The 12,927-nt window shown below is 33.4% G+C and overlaps 1 protein-coding gene across 1 annotated transcript in view; it reads left to right on the top strand.

Annotated features, from left to right (window-relative positions):
- TECRL (trans-2,3-enoyl-CoA reductase like) overlaps nt 1–12,927 on the top strand; it is a 169,916-nt gene that overhangs the window by 151,730 nt on the left and 5,259 nt on the right. Inside the window, exon 9 of the mRNA XM_043969700.1 lies at nt 12,709–12,794. Coding sequence (XP_043825635.1) covers nt 12,709–12,794 — 86 coding nt within the window. The remainder of the gene's footprint in view (nt 1–12,708; nt 12,795–12,927) is intronic.

The following is a 12,927-nucleotide window of genomic DNA, read 5'->3' as shown; positions in this document are numbered from 1 at the left end:
GTTTTGGTGGGGCAATGAGGGTTAAGTGACTTGCCCAGGGTCACACGGCTAGGCTAGTAAGTGTCAAATGTCTGAGGCCAGATTTGAACTCAGGTACTCCTGATTCCAGACCCAGTACTTTATGCACTGTGCCACCTAGCTGCCCTATATAGGGATTTTTGGTTTGAAATCTGTTAACTCCATGAATCCTCACAGTCCTGAAAATTAAATGCTATTATTATCCCCATTTTTCAGAAGAGGAAACTGAGGCTGACAGTGTTGAAGGGTCACACAGCTAGTCAGTGGCTAAGGATATGAATTTGTCTTCCTGATGCAAAGACCTCTACTCTTTCTCCCAATATTCATGTCACAGAGAAGCCTTAAGTCATTGAAAGTGAAGGATAATTTCTCAAATGCAATCTAACCCAGATTCTTACCTATTTATGAGTACAAGTCACTGCTCATATGCTATGCTTTGTTAGGAGATAGAAAGATATAGCTATAAACACATATATACTCTCTATATAAATATAGGCATATTTATCCATATCCATGTATATGTACATGTGTATGTATAAAATGTATGTTAACACACACATATATATTTATGGATAGACTATATCCTATGCATATGTATGCACATGTATAACATTATGCATGTATGTGCATATATACCTATTATAGATAGTATATATAGATAGAGGTGTATAATTGTATACAAAGAGAGAAAGGCTCTGGTAAGATGGAATTCTCTTTATTTAGCACAGTGCTAGCATATAGTAAGCACTTATTAATGCTTGTTAACCATATGCACATATATATCCATGTCCAAAATATTTGACTATATTGAGGAAATATTGAGAGAATTAACAGATAATCCATCTAAGTTTGTATATCCCACCCACTCCCCTACACACAAACACAAACACTAATAGACTAAGTTTATAGTTAATATATTTAATTGCATGTCATCATCTGTGTGGTTTGAATTATTCATATACTTGGGCTTTCTTATGTAGATTGCTATGCTAAACTTTTTTGTAGTGTTAATTGGAAGATTAGATAGAGACTAGGGCCTAGAGTCAGGAAGATCTGAATGGAAATTTAGTCACAGGGGCAGCTAGATGGTGCAGTGGATAGAGCACTGGCCCTGGAGTCAGGAGTACCTGAGTTCAAATCCAGCCTCAGACACTTAACACTTACTAGCTCTGTGACCCTAGGCAAGTCACTTAACCCCTATTGCCTCACTAAAAAAAAAAAAAAAAGAAAAAAAAAGAAATTTAGTCACAAATACTTAGTAGCTGTGTGAACTCGAGCAAGTCATTTTAACTTCTATTCGCCTCAGTTTACTCATCTATAATATGGGCATGATAATAGTATCTACCTCCAAATGTTGTTATGAAAATCAAATCAAATAATATTTTTAAAACACTTGATAACTTAATATTGTGATTAGCATATAACTGGAGCTATATGAATGCTAGCTATTATATTTTATTGACAAAACTTGTACTATTCTGGAACTTGATACCAAATAGCAAAATGTCATTTAGAGAACTTTCACCATGAACAGGATCATCTCAACAGATGTCTTATTTTTAGGCCTCATCATGTTGCCGAGGTGGCCCTGTAGTTTAATGGCTGTAACAGCAAAGTACAAGCTCTCCTACTGAGCATCAAGGCCTCAGGCCCCTCCCTTGGACAGTCTGCAGCTGCTGTCTGAGGACATGCTGGTAAACTACAAAGTAACTCAACAGCAGCAGGGGGGCAATTAAATGATTAATTATTTCGTGTAGAGGTAGAAAAGAGGGTAGGAGGTACAAAGATAGCTTTTAAGCATTAATTTAAATATCTATACTCCAAATCTAAATATGTGGTGTTTATCAAATGAGAAATGAATTAATACTTATAGAAGGCCCAATCACATTGATATTGACCAAACACAAAACCATAAAACAAAGACACAAACTAAAAGGAAATAAAGTACAAAGGTTCTCCTTGGAGAAGTGAATTTAGGGATTGATTTCATCATGTGCCCAAAGGTAATATGCAAATTTAATCCATGGGATACTTGTTTATCCACCTGGGAGTGTTCATTATGAGTATAGGCAAAACTATTCCTGAAGATAATTGTGTTTTATGTGTTAACATCTGTTGCAAAGACTAAAACAAGAGGAGAAATTTTATGAAAAATTTGACATGTCTCCAATTCAATCCAATGTACCCAGTGACTTCAGTTTCCAAAGTGGGTATACAGAAACTGTAGGTACACTTCAGAACCAAATGAGTCATACTATTTTATTTATTCCCATTTCCCATTTTTATTTTTTTAAACTTACAATATAATTACCCACCTTTATCAATTATTTTTATCAAATAGTTCAAATGTATTATAACTTTCCAAAAGCCAAATCACCTCTCAAACGATAGATATTTGAAAATTATTAATTTTTTTCCACAGGTTCTAAAAAATAAAAAACAAAATATATTCTCAAAATATGTAGGCCATCGACTCATTACTGAAATAAAGGCATGGCTTCCAAGTGACTACTTAAAAGGGTAATACTAATTTGTCTGTATTAGTACTGGTATGTTCTTACAAATTATGTCATAAAGATTTTGAGGCAGTATTTGTAGTTGAGAAAATATTGGCTTAGTGAAAAACGAACTGTTTTCAAACAGCTCCTCTGACAATAGTTGTCTGACATTTGGATAGGTCATTTCACCCCTATGAATTTCAGTTTCTTCATCTATAAAATGGAGAAGTTTGTTGCAAGTGATACTGACGGAAGGTATTAAATTTATTCCAATCCTTTATTTAATTGATTTATACATAGTTGTTGCATATTTTTCTCCCCTAATTATACTGTGTTTCTCTAGGGATTTGTATATATGTGTTGTAGGGAGATGTCTTTTAATTAAATAATGGAAGTCTTTTCTAAAGGTATTTACATATTTGTGTCCATGGGGAAGAAATCTTCCTTTAACAAGGAGACAAACTTAGGGGAACAAGTTAGCACACATCAAGAATCAAGTTAAATGTCATCCACTTTGAAATAGGTTTATTAGTGGATTGCAAATGTGAATTTACCTGAACTTTTTATAAGCACAATAAACAGTGGAAAAAAATGAAACCAATCAGAAAAGCTTTAGATTATAATACTTTGTCTTGATGTGTTAGAAAAGCAGAAACAAGCAGAATTAATTCTCAATTTGACTTGATTGGTTTGATTATCTAAATCAAAAAACAAGAAGTCTGATGTTTACTGATGTCATTAAAAGCAGGAACGGGAAACTGGACAATTTGTACATAGATTATCCCTAATTTTGAATCATAGAAAAGTCATATAAATCCCCTTCTATGGAATCTGGTAAGGAAAACAACAACAATAACACAACAACAACAGCTTTGGGAGAACATTTAGCCAAACATATGTTTGACAAACGAGGACATTTATGATAGAGAATTGAAATGATCTGCCTAAAATTAAATAGTGCCAGAGCAAAAATTGAACCAGGATCTCCCTACTCCCATTTATGTTTCTTTAGAAATGGGTCAGTTTCTAGGAAGGATTGCAATGCACATAAATACACTCAGTGATTTAATGGATATGTTTTTAGGCCATTCCTTAAAATTGCTAGTTTTCCATAATGCTTAGTTAGTGTTCTTCCTATATGGACTTCAGCAAACTGTTTTATATTATTTAATAAATATTTCAGGAAAAACAAAACAAAACAACATGCTACTGCCATAATATAGTTATGACCATTTTAATAGATGTTTGTTCAGTAGAATTAAATGGTGGAGGGCTCATGTGATAACCATTACATCAATAAGCAGTTACTTAGTATTTACTACATGACAGTTACTATACTAGATTCTGGATACGCAATCAAAAAGATTTTTAAAATCCCTGTTTCCAAGCATTTTGACAGGTGTATTGTCTTCCTGACATATATATCTGAACTAAGGAGGTGTCAAGATTTAATAAATCCACTGAATATTGATTGACAAGGGGACAAATGATGCAGTCAGAAGACTCCTGTAAAGGACAGATTTTTACTGACTTGAAAGTTTACATGATGGCCATGCACTATGCTAGGAATTGGAAATAAAAAGACAAAAACCTAAACTGTGATACTGAGATCAATTAGATAAGTGAACAACAGTGACTAATTTATGGGAGGGTTTATACACACACACACACACACACATACACGGCAATACTGTGTGTGTATATGTATATGTGTATGTATATACACACACATATGTGTGTGTGTGTGTGTATATACATATATATTTCAACTAGGTGATACAGTGGATAGAGCACTGGTCTGGAAGTTGGGGAGAACCTGAATTCAAATCTCACTAGCTCTGTGAACCTGGGCAAATCACTTCATTCTAAATTGCCTTAAACATCTGGGACCATATCTAGTCATCCTGATATATGTCTTTGTCATTGGACTCAGATGGCTCGGAGGAGACAGTGAGGCTGATGACTTTGTCCATCCTTTTTTCACTTAAATCCAATTCACTGAAAGTCATGACATCAACCCAAGGTCACTCTCCTCTTTGAGAACAAAAGAGAAACAACAAACAAACAATATATCTATATCTCTATGTACAAAGTACTTCCTAACAGTCCTATGAGGTAGTTCATATAAATATTATAATCTCCATTTTGGAAATGAGTGTCCTTTATATGAAAAATCCTTCAGTGCTTTTTTTCAAATCTCTAGTTCCTGCTGTTCCTCAAGTGCTGTTAATTTAAGTAAGAAAATATTCATATGTGATGTTAAAATCTATATTGTGTCGCCTTAAATTAGAAGCTTGAGCACCAGTATTGGGCATTAACATTTGTTAAAGCATACAGGTATTCATATGGAGTTCAAAAAGTTAAGAAAGGCCTATCTAGCCTAGAGTTCCAGCCTGGTCAGGTTCTTCCTCCTCAAGTCCTCCGCCACAAGCCACAAACCCTGCTTCAATCATGAACTCCCAGCAAGCTAATTATGGAAGCTTTTTATAGGTTCTGGAACAGAGGTGGTCCTTACACACTGCTTCAAGCTGATGGTTGGTGTCCTCCAAATCCATTGGTTCACTGAACTTGAAGGTGTTCTCAAGTTAAGTTCACAGTCTAGCTTCTGAGAACAATACCTTCTTAGGTCTAGCCAGGTGTGATCACAATCTAGTTAACTTTGAAGTAGGCTAATAAGCGTCAATCACTTACTTGATTCAATCAGTTTAGATTAATCTCCAGGGTGGGTCTTTGAGTATCTGCTAAATCCCAGATTTATCACAAATACCTTGTCCTTAACAGATTTTCCATGTACTATGAACCTCCTAATATTCTAAAGTAAACACTGACAACTTAAATTTTCTAGACTGCTTTCTCTTGTCAAATAAAAATTCTGGGATGGAAACTCTGATTTCATCTATTATACTAATCAAATATAAACTCATATTTAATATTATGGTAAGGTTAATCACATGAAGAAGGGAAATCAGTTAAAAAAAAGAGCAAAATTCAGTATTCTGAAATCAAACGGGAAATTAATTTTTCTTTGTCCACTGATGCCTGACATTTAGAGTGGATTATGCCTTATTCTTACATGTAGTGCTTAGGAGAGAAATTAAAAGTATATTTTAGATGATATTGTGAAAAGATAGGTTGAATCTTGAATCTCTTATTCACTAACCATGTTCAATTATAAGTAATTTTATCTTTCTAAGTTTCAACTTTTTCACTTATGAAATGGAGATAAGGTAACAAGATAAAAATCTTCAAGCATATATGCTCATCAGTTTGGTATACTTAAAAAAGAACTAGATATGGAATCCAGTATAAATTTGATCCTCAACCTGCCATTTACTAGTTTCTATGATTGGAGACATGATCTCTCTCAGCCTTAGTTTCCATAACTGTAGAAGAAGAATAACAATTTGATACTACTCATAGAGTTTTTGTGGTAGAAGTAATTTGTGAATGTTACAAATTGTCTTTCTCAGTCATTGCACTAGCAACCTGGATTTACAAGTATCTTGTTGTTTTGTTCTTGTACTCCCCTGGTTCTACCCACCTGGAATAACTATCTTCTCAATTTGACTTCCAATTCCTGGCTACCTGGGGGAGATTTTCTACTGTTTGTTTTCCATTGCATCTTAATTAGTGAGTGAATTATGCAAATTTATTTAATTCATTATATCTTGCCTGTTCCAGACCAACATTTCGAATTCCATTAAACATAATGGGGTTTATCAGAACACTTGCTCCTGGCCTCCAACCCTTTCTCCCTTTCCGTTTTTCTACCTCTTATCATGGACATTAATTAAAACAATACTAATATTCTACTAGATAAGAGCATGATGATTGACCCTTCTCTATTGCCAAGGCACTGTCCATGGGATTTATCGGAACTCCCTTGTGGTCACCAATCCCTTATTTGCACTATAGACCTCCTAGAGATAGGAACTATCTCACTTTTATGTTTATATACATAACATCTAGCACAATTTATGATACACAGTTATATATTCTCATTCATTCTTTTTATTAATTTATACATTCATGTGTTTTATTGTTGGTGATCAGATTACAAATGATATGGAAGTTGTTTTGTAACTATTGTTTGAAAGTAGTCAATAAATAAATATTAGCATCTACTATGTGACAGGCTTTATGTTAAGCAGTGGGGATACAAAGAAAGGCAAATGACAGTTTCCACTTTCAAAGATCTCCCATTCAAAGGGGGGTAAATGACCTACAATACCTATGTACAAACAAAACATATGTAGGATAAATCAGAAACAGTGAAAGGTTTCCTATAGAAGATTGGATTTTAGAAAAAGGCTTGAAGTAAAGTAAGAAATAATGATACAAAGATGAGGAGGCTAAGAAATCCAAGGATAGGAAACTGCAAGAAAAAAGTCCACAGGCAAGAAATGCAGTGTATGTTTTTGAGTAACAGCAGGGAAGTCAGTGTCACTGGATCACAAAGAACATGGGTATTGGGGAAGAGAAGGGAGTAAGCTATGAGAAGACTTGGAAGGAATAAGGGGAACAGGTCATCAAGGGTTTTGGATACCAAACAGAATATTTTGTTTGACCTTGGAGGTGATAAGGACATAGTGGAATTTACTGAGTTGGGGTGGGCAGGGTCAAAAGTCTGTATTGACCATCAGGAACACAACTTTGGCTGTGATCTGAATAGAGCTTGGATTGGAGAGGGAAGAGAGACTTGCCGTAGGGAGAATAGACAGGAGTCCTAGATACGAGATGATGATGACCTATGCCAGAATGGGTGGCAGTACCAGATGAGATAAGGAGATATACACACGAGTTATTATAAAAGTGAAATTATAAGGCAATGGTGACAGACTTAATTGGAGGGTGAGAGAGAGTGAGGAGTAAAAGATGACTCCTAGGTTGTGAGCCTGGTTGACTGATAGGATGGTAGTTGACTGGGCAATAATAATGGAATTAGGAAAGAAAAGGATTTGGGAGGGGAAAAAGAGTTCAGTTTTAGAAATGTTATGGTTTTGATGTTATGGGACATCCAAATCAAGAGATTCAACAGGCAGTAGAAGATCAACAGAGAGGTTCAGGATGAATAGGTACCTTTGATAATCATTAGCATAGGTGTGATAAGTGAATCCATGGGAGCTGATGAGGCCACCAATTAAATAGTACAGAGTGAAAAAGACAAAAGGAATACATAACTGTTATTGTTAAAATGTGGTTTCCTTATTGTTGTACCTGATTAAAGTTCATTCACATAACATCTGGGGAAAACCCCAAATCCACGGTCAGGGATCTCCAGAATGTTGCTCCAGGATGAAGTTATTCTATGGTTCCTGCTTACTTATACCAATAGCTCTCACTAACATGTTTTTTTTTTAAACAGCAAACCAAAGAACACAGTTATCTCAAAGAAGAGGCATTTAATAAAATGGCATAGTAAGATAAACATAATTTTCCATCATAAGCCATGGGGCAAACAATTCCGCACATACACAGAAAGCAGATATGGAATTCTAGATTGGTTTTACCTCATATCCCTCCTGTCTGTTCATATCATTGTTTTTATGTGTGAAAACATAGAAAGGGAACTGTGGGTTTTGTTGTTTATTTTGGAGAGAGTCATAACCCTGTCTGCTTACAAAATATTTGAGACAACCTAGAAGTTTAACATAATTAAAATAAGACAATTAGAGATAAAAACAAAGTAAGAATATTTCTATAAAATGGTTTTGTTATACCACATAAACTGCCATTTGTAGGCAGGAAATAAATAAATTCAGGCAGATAATGAAAATCAATAATAGAAGGGAAAAAACTTGCCATCTAGAATGAGTTTTATATTATAGTACATTGAAAAAATGTTAGTTGTCAATGCCATAGGATAAAAACATGTTTAATAGAGAAAAAAAATAAATCTATTATGATTTTTTATGTGAACTTTATGCTGCAGAGATAAATACTTTAGTATTTACTTTTTCTTGAAGGAAATATAAATTCTGTTATCCCAGATGACCAAAAGTAGTTGTTGAAACTTTTGGCCACTGCATAATCCTGCACATCATTCTGCCATGAGGAAAAAATAAAATAAAATTTAGGAAATTCCAAGAAAAAATCACTGATATAGCCATATTAAACCATTATCTAATTTTAAAATCAGAAATCTTTAATACTTGGTACTTTTCTTCTGAAACATGGCCAGATTTGGAAATCCCTTCTGTACAATCATGGAAAAAATAGAATATTTTTCTGTTGTATATTCACTATATTCTAATTCTTTGAAAACTGAAATGCATGTTTGGTATGAATAGTAAGCCAGTTATCCAGAATGATTATTCCAAACAATCTGTTCTTTGATCTTCATAGACAGTCATGAATGTAGTAGGTAATATATAACTAATATTCACTTCCCAATATTTCATGTTCTTACAAGTAAATTATAAGTATAATTATCAGTAACTGTCAAGAATGTCTTTAGTATTTGTTATTTGGGGAACATTTGTTTTTATATTTGGGAAGTCACTTAAATGATACTTTTTTTCCTGTTATAGTTGGTGCACAAATATATTTGTCATTGAATGCATATATTATAGATATAACTCCTTTATAATATATGAGCAAATTTATTTAATAAGATCACAAAGAATTATATTGATATTGTTTAAAAATGTTTTCAGATTTGTGAAGCTGGGAAATCATTTATCAATGTAGTATTAGCTCATCCAAATCACACAGGTTTGTTTCATTCTTTTCTCTTTTGCTTGTGGTGAAGTGAATTATGTTGACTGTTGTATTAATATAACTCAAGTTGTTTGCTATGCTTCCCTCTCTCTTGAAAAAAGCATTGTGAAGAAAAAAAGAAAAAGCATTGTGCTCACACTCGTGCTAAATATTATGTGTTATATCACTTTCTTGTCCTCCTTCATCCCTTTCTGTGCCTAGGGTGTACTAATGTTTTAAGTTGCAAGGGGCCTGTAATTCTGTAATAAATTTCTTTGAAAGAAAAGCAAAATGGGGTCTCATCTCTGACTATTCAAGTACCAGGAGCAAGTAGTCAGAATGGTTTTAGCACTTGGTAAACTATGAACCAAAACGGTCTACCTTAGCTATCCACTTTATTTCAATGACTCACATGATTATCAAATTTCAACTTTACCTTGTGTGACAACATGAATAGATTTGCTTTCTAATCTAGGAGGTAGATGCCATATTAGAAATATGTAGTGGAGGGGCAGCTAGGTGGCGCAGTGGATAGAGCACCGGCCCTGGAGTCAGGAGTACCTGAGTTCAAATCCGGCCTCAGACACTTAACACTTACTAGCTGTGTGACCTGGGCAAGTCACTTAACCCCAATTGCCTCACTAAAAAAAAAAAAAAAAAAAAAAAAAAAAAAAAAGAAATATGTAGTGGAACTGTCATTAACTTTCCTTTCAATCAGTGCCCATTGAATGAATTGATAAGAAAATCTCTCAACCAGTCCTAAGAGATAGCAGAATATTGACTCTTAAGCAGAGGATTTGGGTTCATATCTTACCTTTAAACCTACCCATGACCTCAGGAAGAGGCCTTATTTTATTCTGGCCCTTGGGTTCCTCATCTATAAAATTAGAGCTTTGGAGGAGATGATCTCTAAAGACCATTTCAGCTGTAGACATTGGATTGAGAAGCAGATTGTTAGAGGACCTATTAGTTAGTAATTTCACTGACCACAACTATAATCACTAAATTAAATAATGACCTAGCCCAAGTAGTCAGAATTTAGACTGAATTTTATTATATGGCATTGATGTAAAAAATTGGTGATCCCAATGGATCTCTAATGTCATTGATAACTGTATCCTTGCAATGATGTAGGTCACAATCCATCCATCGCTGCTCAGTTTGTGGTTAAGTACTTTTCGTGATCTTTTGATATCCTAAAGATACTGCCATATCCAAATTCTGACAAGCTAGATGAGTAATTAATCATATCCTAAAGCAGATCCCCATAGGTTTACCCATTGTTTTGCTATGTGACAGAATCATCATCATTTTATTCAGACATTTCATGGTAACACATGGGATTTTGAAATGTGATAATCTTTTTCTCAGCATGTATAATTATAAGAATATTATTTACTATAAAAACTGTATTTTGGTACTAACTTTATTGTTATTTCCCTTTATTTTAGTTTTTTTTGCAAACTTTGTGGACATCAGCAAGCAGGCCCCCGAAATAATAGTTAAATCATACATGTACTTGTCATAGATGAAGTAGTGCAGGATATTTGCTATATTTTTTTTAACTTTTCTATTTCAATAATTACTGTAATTTTGGCATCAATGTACTGATATTCATAGTGACCTTAGAGATCTAAGCAAATACTTTTTTGTTATTGTTTATATGATTAAAATCATTCAACTGAGGGGGAAAAGTGTAATTTTGTGATTCATATTTTTCATTTACAAATGTCATAGTGAAGAGTTTCACTTGAAATCATTACATAGTAATTATTATCTAAACTATTTTTATAATATTTCGAAAGGTAAGAAATCATTAATGATACTTGAGTGACACATTACTAAGTAATGTGACAGCTATAGATAACTTTTTTTACGATTTAAAATTGTTATTCTGATGAAAATACTGTGGGGATATAAGTGGGAGTTAAATATATCAGTAATTATTTTAAACTCAGTAGAGACACAAAACTAGTGATATTTCATAACTCATTTTGCAAGTTTCTTTACATATAGCATTTCCCCCAGGTGTTTTAGGGTTTTTGTTTTGTTTCTTGGTGAGGCAATTGGAGTTAAGTGACTTGCCCAGGGTCACACAGCTAGTAAGTATCAAGTGTCTGAGGCTGGATTTGAACTCACGTACTCCTGACTCTAGGACCGGTGCTCTATACACTGTGCCACCTAGCTACCCCAAGTTAATTTTATTTTATAAAATGTTATGATTTTTAATTACTCTATTAAAAAAGTATTGGCATCTCTGCAACTTAAAATACAACTAGAAAAAATTAATAAGAAAATAAAATAAAGTTTGTGATCTGAAGTGAACTGCAATAAAAAATATATATGGTTTAGATAAAAGAATTGTTGATAAAGGGCTTTCAGATATATACAAAATAAGATTAATAGTAGCTGTCTACTGAGTATTAGCGAAAATATGAAAATGGTCATAAATTAATCCACAAACATTTATATTATAGACAATCGAAGAATATTTCCTTATGCTATGGAGCTTTTTTAAATAGTAAAATACTTTAATCATAGGCAAAGGGAAAACCCCCTCTCAAGATACATGTTTATATGGGTTTCAATGTACTGTTTCTCTCAGAGAAAAAGAACTAAAGTAATTCCTTGAGATCTAGTACACTTCTACAGATTGAGTACTTGATTTGTAATATTTAAAGCAATAGATAAAAAATCTTTCACCACTCTCTTTAAATATCAATAAAAAAATTAGGGAAGTGTTTTGATTATTTCTTAAAAACATACATAAAGAATCAAATGGATAAACCTTCACAATGAGAATTGCCATTGATAATCTTATTCACAAACAATTGCCATGTATGTTAATCCCATAATGACCAGATACAAATACTACCTTATATCATAACTCTAGAGATCTGTTATTGCATCAATAGGAGTTTATTTTCCCTGCCATGTATAATTAGAGGATTTTCGTGACTTGCTTTAGCCACAACCTCTTGGATCCATCAATGTGACAACAATGTTGCACTGTACACCTGTCCTATTCTCTGTCTTTGTCTCTCTGTCTGTCTCTCTGTCTGTCTGTCTCTCTCTCTATCTCTGTCCTCTCATTTGTTTCTCATATAACAGCTATACATAAAGGATTGTTTTAGGCTGTACATCAAGGATTTTTTTTGTTTAGTAAGAACTACCAAAACTTATTTTTCATAGATATAGTCTTCCAATACACTGCAATACTTTCCTTAAGTAATAGCTTAAATGAAAGTAGGCATTATGAAATGGTCCCTCATGCAATAACAAGAATTTCAGAAATAGAAAAACATAAATAAAAATATATCCAGGTCAATATTTTAATACATGGATTTAAACTCAATGAAAGCTGGGACAGTCATTTTTCTTTTTGTGTCCACATTACCCATCTTTGTGACATATAGTATAGTAGTAGCTTATAAATGCTTGTTGAATTGAATAGAAAAGATAATAATGGATTTTCTTTTTTCCTGTCCCAAAGGAAATAATGCTTGTTTCCCAAGTCCAACTTACAACCCTTTCACATGGTTGTTTATGTTGGTTTCCTGTCCTAATTATACCTATGAGGTAGGTTATCTAACTCATCTTCCATTTTGTAACTGAATTTGTACTACACAATACATACATGTCTAATTATATATATATATATATGTATTATATATATATTATATGTATAAAATGATAGATTCCATATTATCTA

This window comes from Dromiciops gliroides, chromosome 6 (genome assembly GCF_019393635.1).
Source record: "Dromiciops gliroides isolate mDroGli1 chromosome 6, mDroGli1.pri, whole genome shotgun sequence".
Classification (NCBI taxonomy): domain Eukaryota; kingdom Metazoa; phylum Chordata; class Mammalia; order Microbiotheria; family Microbiotheriidae; genus Dromiciops; species Dromiciops gliroides.
The sequence above is the reverse complement of the archived record's forward strand: the minus strand, read 5'-3'. Positions and strand labels throughout refer to the sequence as shown.